Here is an 11,244-nt window from a genome sequence, read left to right as displayed (position 1 = left end):
TACCTGCTGTTCAAAGAAGGTAGAGACGGTGGTAGTGGACACGGCAGGCAACGTGGGTGTGTCAATGTGCTCAGTGGGACTCTGTGGGAGTGGTTGTGAGCTCTACATCCCAGGGCCGGTTTCCCAAGAGCATCTTAAGTCTAAGTCTATCATTAATACCATAGGATCCTATTGTTCTAAGATGAACTTAGTCTTAATATGCTTTTGGGAAACTGAGCCCAGGTCTCTGTCACCAACTCTACAGCTGTACCTGTAGTTAGTACTACGTCCACCCAGGTCTCTGTCACCAACACTACAGCTGTACATGTAGTTAGTACTACATCCACCCAGGTCTCTGTCACCAACACTACAGCTGTACCTGTAGTTAGTACTACGTCCACCCAGGTCTCTGTCACCAACACTACAGCTGTACCTGTAGTTAGTACTACGTCCACCCAGGTCTCTGTCACCAACACTACAGCTGTACCTGTAGTTAGTACTACATCCACCCAGGTCTCTGTCACCAACACTACAGCTGTACCTGTAGTTAGTACTACGTCCACCCAGGTCTCTGTCACCAACACTACAGCTGTACCTGTAGTTAGTACTACGTCCACCTAGGTCTCTGTCACCAACTCTACAGCTGTACCTGTAGTTAGTACTACATCCACCCAGGTCTCTGTCACCAACACTACAGCTGTACCTGTAGTTAGTACTACATCCACCCAGGTCTCTGTCACCAACATCACAGCTGTACCTGTAGTTAGTACTACATCCACCCAGGTATCTGTCACCAACACTACAGCTGTACCTGTAGTTAGTACTACATCCACCCAGGTCTCTGTCACCAACACTACAGCTGTACCTGTAGTTAGTACTACATCCACCCAGGTCTCTGTCACCAACACTACAGCTGTACCTGTAGTTAGTACTACATCCACCCAGGTCTCTGTCACCAACACTACAGCTGTACCTGTAGTTAGTACTACATCCACCCAGGTCTCTGTCACCAACACTACAGCTGTACCTGTAGTTAGTACTACATCCACCCAGGTATCTGTCACCAACATCACAGCTGTACCTGTAGTTAGTACTACATCCACCCAGGTCTCTGTCACCAACACTACAGCTGTACCTGTAGTTAGTACTACATCCACCCAGGTCTCTGTAACCAACACTACAGCTGTACCTGTAGTTAGTACTACCTGTCACCAACACTACAGATGTACCTGTAGTTAGTACTACGTCAACCAGAGGGCCACCTTTGACTCTGTCCCTGTATCTAAGGATCTGTGTGATGCTTTCTCTCCTCCTGTGGAATAGAGTAGAGCTATAGAGTTGTATAATAGTTCATGTAGGTAGATGTCATGTGGAACAGTGGAATCAGTGCAGAGAGAGTTGTGTCATTAGATGTAACCAGTATGTATATGTTATGCTGTACTAAAAGACAGGGTGGAAATATGAACTTCTTGTCATTAAACAGGTGAAGTTTTTTAAATTCTTCTTTCTATTCTCTTAAATCTGTCAAACTGAAACTATGGAGATATTTTCAGAACTTCTGCATTTTCATTCTGAGTAACTCTTCACAGACAGCACAGATAGAAAGATCCCTATATGGCCGTTGGTGGCCGGTCACACTCTGGGGGGAAGTTTCCCCTAGCCACAGATCTAGGATCAGGTTTCTCTCCCCCAATCCTAACCTGAACCATTTGTGGTGGAAATACAAAACTGACCCAAGATCAGTGTTTAGGGACAACTTCCCCCTCCACCACCAGTCACAGAGTGAGATCCATAATGTGTTCTCCATTTGAAGGCTGGTGGTGCTGTAAACTCGGTCAGGATATATGTAGTGTATATGTCAATTAACAGGATCCAAATTTATTTTAGCAGATCCAAAATTGTGACCCTGTAAATTCACACGTACATCATATAGCATGACATATAGTCATATAATGTATTATATTATAAAACTAAGACTGGTGGGAGTCATATCATGTAGTATATTATCAAACTAAGGCTGGTGGGAGTCATATAATGTATTATATTATCAAACTTAGACTGATGGGAGTCATATCATGTATTATATTACCAAACGAAGACTGGTGGGAGTCATAACATGTATTATATTATCACAATAAGACTGGTGGGAGTCATCTTAAATGTGTTTATCTTTATTAAGATTGCATGGCATACACAAGTCATCTCCCGACATGCTGGGGACCTGGATCAATGTTGAATATTGCAGGTCATCCAGTCTGACCATGCTGAATAAGAAGTTATACACCACAGTGTATTTCACAACAGGAGGATTTCAAACCAAACCAAATAGAAGGGATGTTATACCCTCTAAATAATCACACACTCTCTCCACCACATTTACATGTGTACTACATTTAGTGTGTATACTTTATATGTTTTTTTACATGAGCTTTATACATTAGGTGAAGTAGTCAAATCAAGGGCAGGCATTTATGACATGAGCTACTGAAAGAATGTTCATGCTACTGATGAAGAGCAAGTCTCCCTTGAGCCGCAAGATTGAAGTTGAGCCGAGTGCTGCACCTGTTGAGGCAGGTCTGAGGGTGTTGGGCCTGGGTCTTGTTCTGTCCATGTTGAGACTGGGCCTGGTTCTTCACATGTTGAGGCTGGGCTGGGGTTTTTGAGGCTGGGCCTGGTACTACCCCTGTTGAGGCATGTCTGAGTGTTTGGAGGCCGGTCCAGGTGCTGCCCCCGTTTAGGCTGGGGCTGGTGCAGGTGGCCCAGTTAGGCCCTGTGTGCTGGGGCCTCCCGCTCTCTTGCCCTGTAGGGTGAAAGGAACCGTACACATATATAGCAACACAAGAATATAGATGGTGAGAGAAAGCAGTACCTGAACATATAGAAGAGCATGTAGGCACTCCGGGCTCTGGTCCTCAGCACAGTGGCTTCATTGGACATTGACACCTGGCTGTCGTTACAGCAGAACCAGTTTCCACTGGCATTCAAGATGTCACTAATGTAGTGTCCTGTGGAACAAGGAAGACAGACTAGAGGTCAAAGGTCAGGCTTTTGTGGGTAATAGAGTGTGTTGTAACAGTTAAACAGTTAATTTGGGAGATATTTTATCTGTTACATGTGTCAAGTTTTGAAATCAGAGATAAACAAATACGCGTAGCATATAATTAGGCATGCCTCTCCATTCTTTTGAATTAAACTGCGCAAACTCTAAACATATTGCAGTGCTTGTCGGGTTGACACTTCACTCTGAAGCCTGCAGTCTTGCACGCTTGGCCGAAGTGGCTATTGGAGGGTCTAATTATTCCCTACACCAGGGTTCCCCAAATGGTGGCCCATGGGACAAATTTGGCCCAAGGGTGATTTTATTTGGCCCCCCATGTTTTCTGAACAAATAAAATGTAATTGTTAAAAGACAAAAAAAAAGCAGCAAATCAGCTCCAAGTGATGATCATTTTGGAAATCTGTTTCAAAGTATTCCCACGCACAATAAAGAGATATATGTGATTGTACACAAATGTAAGCAAGGTTTGAAATGAGTCAAATATAATATCTGTTTGCCCTTCTTATGGTCAATTTGCGGTCTACAAATAATTTGTAATTTTGTTCCATACCCCGGCCCATCTGGCTAAGAAATAAAATGGACTCGAGGCTGAATCTAGTTGATGATCCCTCGCCTTCAGCCTCGATAATATTCACTCCCTCAGCTTTGGGATGCTTGTGTATACGGCAGAGGCACACGTGAACATGCAAATTAAGAGCTGAGGAGAAGGGAGTGATTTGGAATTCATCTGATGTCATATGTATTGTGCATCTGCATGTGTGTGTTTTAAGGTATTTACTTATCGGAGTTTGCGGAGCCTCCCAAATGAGAGACTACACCAGTCAGCTGGTAGTATCCATTCACTGACTTCACTGGATGCTGCTTCTGTAAGAAAACACATGTGATCATGGGACTGTCATTTCCTCTACAGTCCACCACACTGTCTACAGTCTACTACAGTACTAGTCTACTACAGGAGGTCTACTACATCGTGTTCTCCTCATAACTATCTCAGTGTTCTGTCATAACTTATTTTTCACTGGTTTCACTCTCTCTCTCTCTCTCTTCTCACCACTGAGGCTGTCAGCAGCACTTTCTCTGGTTCCTGGTCATTTGAATCTGAGGGGTCAAATATACATATGAAGAGCTGTGAAAACGTGGTCACTTGTCTGAAATGCTCTGGACTAAAACAGCTCCAATACATCACTAAAGATGTCTGAGAAACATTTTAAATTGCAGCTTCCAGCTTCTCTGTCAGCAGGACCGTTTTGGGAGTGGATGGTTTGTGTGGTGTTGGAGCAAGAATAGTGTTATGGTGTCATGACCTACCTGAACAGCAGAGGGTGCTGTCTTTGGCCTCTCCAGCTGGGCTGGAGACTTGGCTGGTGAGGGTCTGGGGGATGGACCCCTGGATGCTGGGGGCCAGGTTGGTGAGGGCCTGTGGGCTGGCACTGTGCAGGTGTGGCACCATGTCCCCACAGAGGGTGGAGAGCCTCAGCTCCGAAGGAAATAAAAGAGGAGCCTCCAGCTTCTCCAACCCCCCAGGTCCTCCAAACCTCTTCAGATGCAGAACCAGCACACTGCCCAGAGACAGAGAGGAAGAGAGATGAACAGATAGATGATGAAACCAGTCAACAAAATAACAGATGAGTGAAATGTGTTGGGTGGTGCTCATCCCTAAGTCCTACAACCTGCTCAGGAAGGTAACCACTCCTACAGGCTCAGAACACAATGACAACTCATTTCATTAAACACTGCTAGTCCTATGAGAGGTTATAAAGGGACAACTCACAGAGGCAGTGTGTGGAAAAGCTCCAACTTTGTGGCGTGGAGTCCTTTACAGCCCTCACATTTGAATTCAACCTTTTCACCCTGGGTTAGAAACAAAAGCATTACAAAATGAATGATACCACTACAATAATAAGATAGCGTATTCTGAGGCAGTGGGCAGCTTGCCCTGGGTGTTAGTCTCTACATGCAGGTCTGAGCCCTAAGTGCTGACTTTGAAAGTGAGTGCTAGGCTACTCAGCAAGGTGCGCTCAGGGCTTAAGTCCAATGAGAAGTGGTTGTAGTCCTCTCTGGTGGACGACTCGCGCCCACAGCTTCAGAAGCAGGACAAAGAGAAGTAAAATGCATCAAGTCTGTTTCTGTTTCAGGTGTCTACAATGTTTATTTTATGCCATGTGTTTTGCAATATTATTTGTAGAACGATCATGTTCTCAGTAGATACATTACAACCAATGGGAGCTCTTACCTGGTACATGTTCGCACCGACACAAGCTGGAACTCCAGCTGGGATACAGGGCAGGTATAGCTCACCCCGAGTGTCTTCAATATCATGCCCTCCTCCTTCAGCTGACACAGCATGTTCACAAGTAACTCGTGTGCGTCCTATGATGAGGAAGAGAAATAAACATACCAAGATAAAAGCAAATGATGAAGATAAAATCAACCCTTGCAAAAGAAGCGCACGTACACAAGAGAGTAGTGCCTCAGTTACCTGTTGCGTGTCCCCCAGATATTTCAAATCATATCCCGACAAGGAGTACTTGACCTTCCACATGAGGTCTGCTTTTGAGGCCTGGTTTGCTCCACTGTCAGGTAGACTCGAACGGTACACATCAGACAGACACCGGTAGGGGAGACAGAGAGTAAATTAGCAGCTGACTGGATGGTGTCAACCTACTGGCTTACGCCTAAAGAGGCAGATGATTATATCCAAATATGTTTTATCTAACGGCACCTCATCATTAGAAATTATTCATTCAATTCAATGCAATTTCACCTTTGAGGACGGATAATGAAGCAAAACAACAAAAATGTGTTGATTATTCTCCTAAGATATTTGGTTTGGATACTACTCTCAATTCCAGAGCATTTTAAAAAGCTACCAAATTTCCCACGGTAGTGTGGAATGTTCAGTCAATGAGCATTATGGGCAATGTAGTCATTCTATACTTTCCAAATTGGCTTACAAATGCCTACATCATAATCATTGTGTCATTGTTGTTCCTCTTGGTTATGAAGATTTGATCAAAAAGAAACTGGAAAACAAACCAAAAATACAATACACAGCAGAATATGAAGTGGTTAAGGTTAGGAAAAGGGTTAGGATTAGTGAAAATGCTCTCCTAACCTGCTACGACAATCACTTTCTATAGAAGTGGCGTGAAAAGAGTGTGTCCCTTCTTTACTTTAAGACCACAAATAATGGTTGTGTGGGGGAGTGTCTGCTTTTGATCCTTCCCTTACATGAGCAGGTTGGAGAAGGGGGAGGAGCTCCAGAGTTGTTCCTGGTGCAGGATTTCCTTTGAGAAGGAAGGCAGGACCAGGAGGCACTGCAGGGTGGCGTTAAGGAAGCAAGTGTTGCCAATGTTAGGCAACCTGTGAAGAAGAAGCAGCCATCAGTACACACATAGAGATACAATATCCTAGACACATAGAGTGGCCTATGTCATAAACCTTCATAACTCTATAAAGTGATCATAATGGCAGCCATCTTGGTCGTGGATAAATGATAAGTGGATGTCCTTTAGACCAAGATTGCCATAATTCATGGGTTTATAAATATCTAATAAAACTGACATGCTTGATAGTAAGCCCTATCCCCATAGTATATCAGACATTGATCTCTAAACAATAAAGAACTTATATTCAATGCATTTGTGGTGTGTTGTTGTTTACCCAAGAAGTTCCATGTTGACCAGTGCCCCCCGTTCTCCTCTGGCCCCCTGGGTCTCTTCTGACCCTCTGGTGGCTGAGCTGGCCCTGGGAAGAGTCATGCTTCTGGCGGCTGAGACTGGCCTCTGGGGCCTTGGGCTAGAGTGGTCCAGAAGAGACAGAGGTCTGGAGGAAGGAGTGAAACAGGTCTAAAGCCTCCAAAACAGAGATCGTATCACTCTACGCAGTCTCTCTATTAAATACTATACTGTAAATAAACACAGTCTGAGTGAGTAGTTACGCATGTATTGCTGTCCATATAAATGCAGTGTACCAAGTAGACCAGGGCAATAGGTTAGTACTCTCTTTATCCACTAGATGTGGTCAGAAGAGCCTAAAACTACAGTTTGAGGAAAATAACTTTCTGGGACTGTGTTTTTCAAGTGTCTCTGAGTAGGAGTCTGGTCTAGGATCATATTTGACTTTTAGATCATAATAAATCAGACTACAATGGACAGAGAGGACCTGATCCTAGATTAGCACTCATACTCTTGATAAACACTGGCCCTGGTCTTGTAGCTCTAAACCCAACTCTCTAAAGAGACTCTAGGATGGCACTGTACTTTTTGTTTGAATTACCTGACTGTTGTGCCCTCATGGCTGGTGTCTCCATGACAGTCCAGAGGGTTGGTAGGAGAGGGAGAACTAGGGAGGGACACCACTGGAGAGGATTTCACTGGGGAAGGGTGTTTGGCAGGTGACCGGGGTACAGAGGGCTGTTTAGCAGGAGAGCAAGGCTGAGAGGAACATTTAACAGGAGAGGAAGGTGGATGGAGGGAGGAGAGTTGGTCAGAGGGTGAAGGGTCAGAGGTGACGGAGGCATTCCGTTCAGAACGGTCAGATGGAATTGGAGAGGGGGATGAAGTGCCACTCTCCTTCTTTCTTGTCTTCTGCTCCACATCAACTGAATTTGCTTTCTGACGTTTTTTCTGTTGACAAGAAAATGTGATAGTGCTGAATACTTTTTTTCCCAGATCCCCAGCGAATGGAAGAGGGGGGTCATCAGAATAGGAAAAGGTAGGCCTAAATGGAGGATCTTAGCTATCTATCCTAAACCTCAAATAACACAGTATAGACAGGTTACATTGAGTGACATTTGCAAAAGCCGAACTTCATGTACATTTCATGTCCACTTTTTATGCATTTGTCAATCAGAATGTACTTTTACTTTTATTCTTCCCATTAGGTCCATGAGAAAAATACTACTCCAGAATTTAAGTAGTTGTTAATCGATTAAATGACCTGATTTCATACCTTTTTGCACCAGCAGAAACAAGCCATGTCAATAACCAATGAAGACTGATACATATCCACATTAACCCATTGTTCAAATTGGCTTTAAGACCATTGTGATGTCATCGGTCATGTATGACACCACCATCTGGCAACCCATTCTATAATATATTGTTCAATGAACAAATATGTTTTATTGAAGAGCAAAGTTATGCAGTATACATACAATATTGGAGATAATATGTTCCATTGTTTTCCTGTTTCTTCTTTTACATTCATTTTTTTGTATGTTGTGTCGTTGAACGTACGACCACAATAAAGGCATTTTAAGTGCCTTCATCTTCATCTTCCTTGTTTTTTGATAGCTTCCATGTTGTTTGTGGATTGGTCATTGGTTTATTGAAATGCTAAATGCTTTTTCTCTTATTCACCAGCAGATGGACAAAGGGTTGGTCAAAAGAATGTGAACAGGTGATAGAGATTTAGCCTGAACCTCAAACAACAATCCAAATTGGTTAGGGACAATTTTCCGTATTCAATCTTGCCCTGAGGGCAGCTCTGCCTCAAGGACATAATGAATGCTATTGGTTCAAATAAAGCTCAGTGGGCAGAGCTTACAGTGCCCAGTGTGAGTTAAATACACTTGTTAGGTGATAAGTTGGTATTGAATGGAAGGCAAAACACAAGGTTGCTGGATTGAATTTTGTTTTCTAACCTCACTCCAACCCCTAAACAATTCTTCTTACCTAAACTTAACCCAACCCTAGCTAGAGTCCCAGATCTGTTTAATGCTGTCTTGCCAACTCCTACAGTGGTTCTTCATTAAAAAGTTGCATCATACTGCAGCACAACTTGCGGGCTGCCACAGAATTCTATGGCACGTTATTTAAGTGTCAACCATTGTTGCCATTTATGCTAGTTAGTGCTAGTTTGACCACCACAGGGCATCTTTGAGAAGCATTTGACAGTTTTTAATGTTAAACTAATCGTTGGATAACAGATCGGCTCTCAGAACTCATTTACACGTGTTACTGTGTGTGTTTCAACTCTCTCTCTCTCTCTCTCTCTCTCTCTCTCTCTCTCTCTCTCTCTCTCTCTCTCTCTACCTCTACCTCTACCTCTCTACCTCTACCGCTCTCTCTCGACCTCTGAATGCTCGGCTCTGAAAAGCCAACTGACATTTACTCCTAAGGTGCTTACCGGTTGCACCCTCTATAACCACTCTTTATATTTACAGTAGTGATGGACAGCTGGAGGCATTTTGTTTTTCACAAGCTAGCAGGCTGTGAATTCTGAAAACAAGCCAACCTAACTAAGAAACATTTCATTGGTTGCCATGGTGAATAATCCAATAATAATTACACATGAAAGGAAACAAAGAGTTTACCGGAATCTCTAAATGAAAATACTTGCAGATCAATACAGATCCACAAATTACAGTAGTAGATCTAATTGCATTTAGAGGATTCTAAATTATTATCTAATGGGCTTTTATACAATTATAATAATAATAAAAATAATAATAATAAATGAATATATTTGTAGGGGTTGGGCAAATCTGGTTTTAGAGTACTTAAGCTTTGAATACATTGCAAGTTTGCCCATTTTTTTTCTTTAGGCTACACTTTACAATAGGACTCATCTCTGACTGACTGCAACATCTACAGTGGTACAAAAATAAATATATTATTGAATTACTTTTTAAAAATGTATATGTTTATCAAGTAGTCTTGCTTGTCTCAGAGCAGCACAAAACGGTGCTGAAATAGTTGACCATAGGCTTTTGCTTCAAATCCTATTGTAACAATTGGATGACTTTGGGAGTTTCAGAAAGCAACAATTTGTTGCCTTCATTAGCCTACTTTATTCTTAAAATAACTCCAGCACATTGAAGAGAAAGGAGACTTAAATAACTAAACAATAAAGCAATTTAATTCACAAATGTATTTGACTGTATTTAATATTGGCCATCAACCAAAACACACTCTGGTAGAAACATGTTACTGATTATTATATATTTTTTTACTATTTCAAAATGCATATGTTTAATAAGCTACTGTGCAGTCTAACAAGTAAACATAGCCTACAGTACAAGGTAAACATGGCAAAGATGCTTAATTCCTTACATAAGGGAGAGCAGGCCATGTCAAGACTTTCTCAGTGACCTCAAGTACTCATTAACTCTGTCTTTAATGCTTTTTCGGGTTGCATCATACATGGACACAGTATTAATGGTGAACACCTGGAGGTTCACTGGTAAGCCACATTTGCCTCGGGATCCATCCCAGTTGGGGCGGCAGGTAGCCTGATGGTTAGAACGTTGGTCCAGTAAGTGGAAGGTTGCTAGATCGATTCCCTGAGCTGACAAGGTAAAAATCTGTAGTTTTACCACAGTTAAACCAATGTTCCTAGGCTGTCATTGAAAATAAGAATTTGGGTGGTGGGAGTCATATCATGTGGTATATTATCAAACTAAGGCTGGTGGGAGTCATATCAAGAAGTATATTATTTTCACGCTCGTGATAATGGATGGACCAAGGCTCAGCGTGATTTGAGTTCCACATCATTTTATTAAGTGAAAACTTCTTAACAAAACAATAAACAAGAAACGAAATGTGACTTACGTGGTGCAACAAGCACAAGCACAAGCACAAACAATATCCCACAAAAGCAGGTGGGAACAGGGACACCTTAAGTATAATCCCCAATTAGAGACAACGATAATCAACTGCCTCTAATTGGGAACCATACTTAATCCCAAACATAGAAATAAATAAAAAATAACACCCCCTAGTCACGCCCTGACCTACAAAGGGCTCTCTATGGTCAGGGCGTGACAGTACCCCCCCCAAAGGTGCGGACTCCGGCCGCAAAACCTGTCCCTGGAAGCTCCGGGCAGTTGACCGTCGCTGGAAGCTCCGGGCCATTGACCGTCGCTGGAGGCTCCGGGCCATTGACCGTCGCTGGAGGCTCCGGACTGTGACCCGTCGCTGGAGGCTCCGGACTGTGAACCGTCGCTGGAGCCTCTGGACTGTGAACCGTCGTTGGAGGCTCCGGACTGTGAACCGTCGCTGGAGGCTACGGACTGTGAACCGTCGCTGGAGCCTCCGGACTGTGAACCGTCGCTGGAGGCTCCGGACTGTAAACCGTCGCTGGAGGCTCCAGTGCGGGTCGTAGCCCCCGCCCAGACCCTGGATCCGGCCATGGCGCCGGGCTGAACGCTGTGCCTGGACTGGGTACCGGCTCAGAGGAAGGCTCCGGCCATGGAGCTCGGT

General features: G+C 43.5%; 1 protein-coding gene across 2 annotated transcripts; it reads right to left on the bottom strand.

Annotated features, from left to right (window-relative positions):
- Nucleotides 1-2,476: 2,476 nt before the first annotated feature.
- Nucleotides 2,477-8,062, bottom strand: LOC106599466 (ubiquitin carboxyl-terminal hydrolase 37). Of its 2 annotated transcripts, XR_006770795.1 has the most exons (13): nucleotides 7,991-8,062; nucleotides 7,316-7,665; nucleotides 6,701-6,862; nucleotides 6,269-6,400; nucleotides 5,517-6,060; nucleotides 5,271-5,407; nucleotides 5,019-5,118; nucleotides 4,809-4,888; nucleotides 4,346-4,596; nucleotides 4,089-4,135; nucleotides 3,816-3,901; nucleotides 2,849-2,984; nucleotides 2,477-2,779 (listed from the first exon to the last, which is right to left on the bottom strand). XR_006770795.1 is itself a non-coding variant. In XM_045722913.1 (12 exons), the coding sequence occupies exons 5-12, from the start codon at nucleotides 5,577-5,579 to the stop codon at nucleotides 2,972-2,974; spliced, it is 777 nt and encodes a 258-aa protein (XP_045578869.1). In that variant the 5' UTR covers nucleotides 5,580-6,060; nucleotides 6,269-6,400; nucleotides 6,701-6,862; nucleotides 7,316-7,665; nucleotides 7,991-8,062; the 3' UTR covers nucleotides 2,477-2,971. The 2 variants fall into 2 exon arrangements, 1 of the variants encoding a protein (XP_045578869.1); XM_045722913.1 differs by having other exon boundaries at nucleotides 2,477-2,984.
- Between the last annotated feature and the right edge of the window lie 3,182 nt (nucleotides 8,063-11,244).

Source organism: Salmo salar, chromosome ssa08 (assembly GCF_905237065.1).
Source record: "Salmo salar chromosome ssa08, Ssal_v3.1, whole genome shotgun sequence".
NCBI lineage: Eukaryota > Metazoa > Chordata > Actinopteri > Salmoniformes > Salmonidae > Salmo > Salmo salar.
The sequence above is the reverse complement of the archived record's forward strand: the minus strand, read 5'-3'. Positions and strand labels throughout refer to the sequence as shown.

Excerpts from the sequence above, each read along its gene's own strand:
- LOC106599466 (XM_045722913.1), bottom strand. The coding sequence starts at position 5,579 with ATGTGGAAGGTCAAGTACTCCTTGTCGGGATATGATTTGAAATATCTG. Across the intron at positions 5,408-5,516 it reads ATCTGGGGGACACGCAACAG|GACGCACACGAGTTACTTGT; the intron begins GTAACTGAGGCA and ends TCCTCATCATAG. Across the intron at positions 3,902-4,088 it reads TGCTGCTGACAGCCTCAGTG|AAGCAGCATCCAGTGAAGTC; the intron begins GTGAGAAGAGAG and ends GTTTTCTTACAG.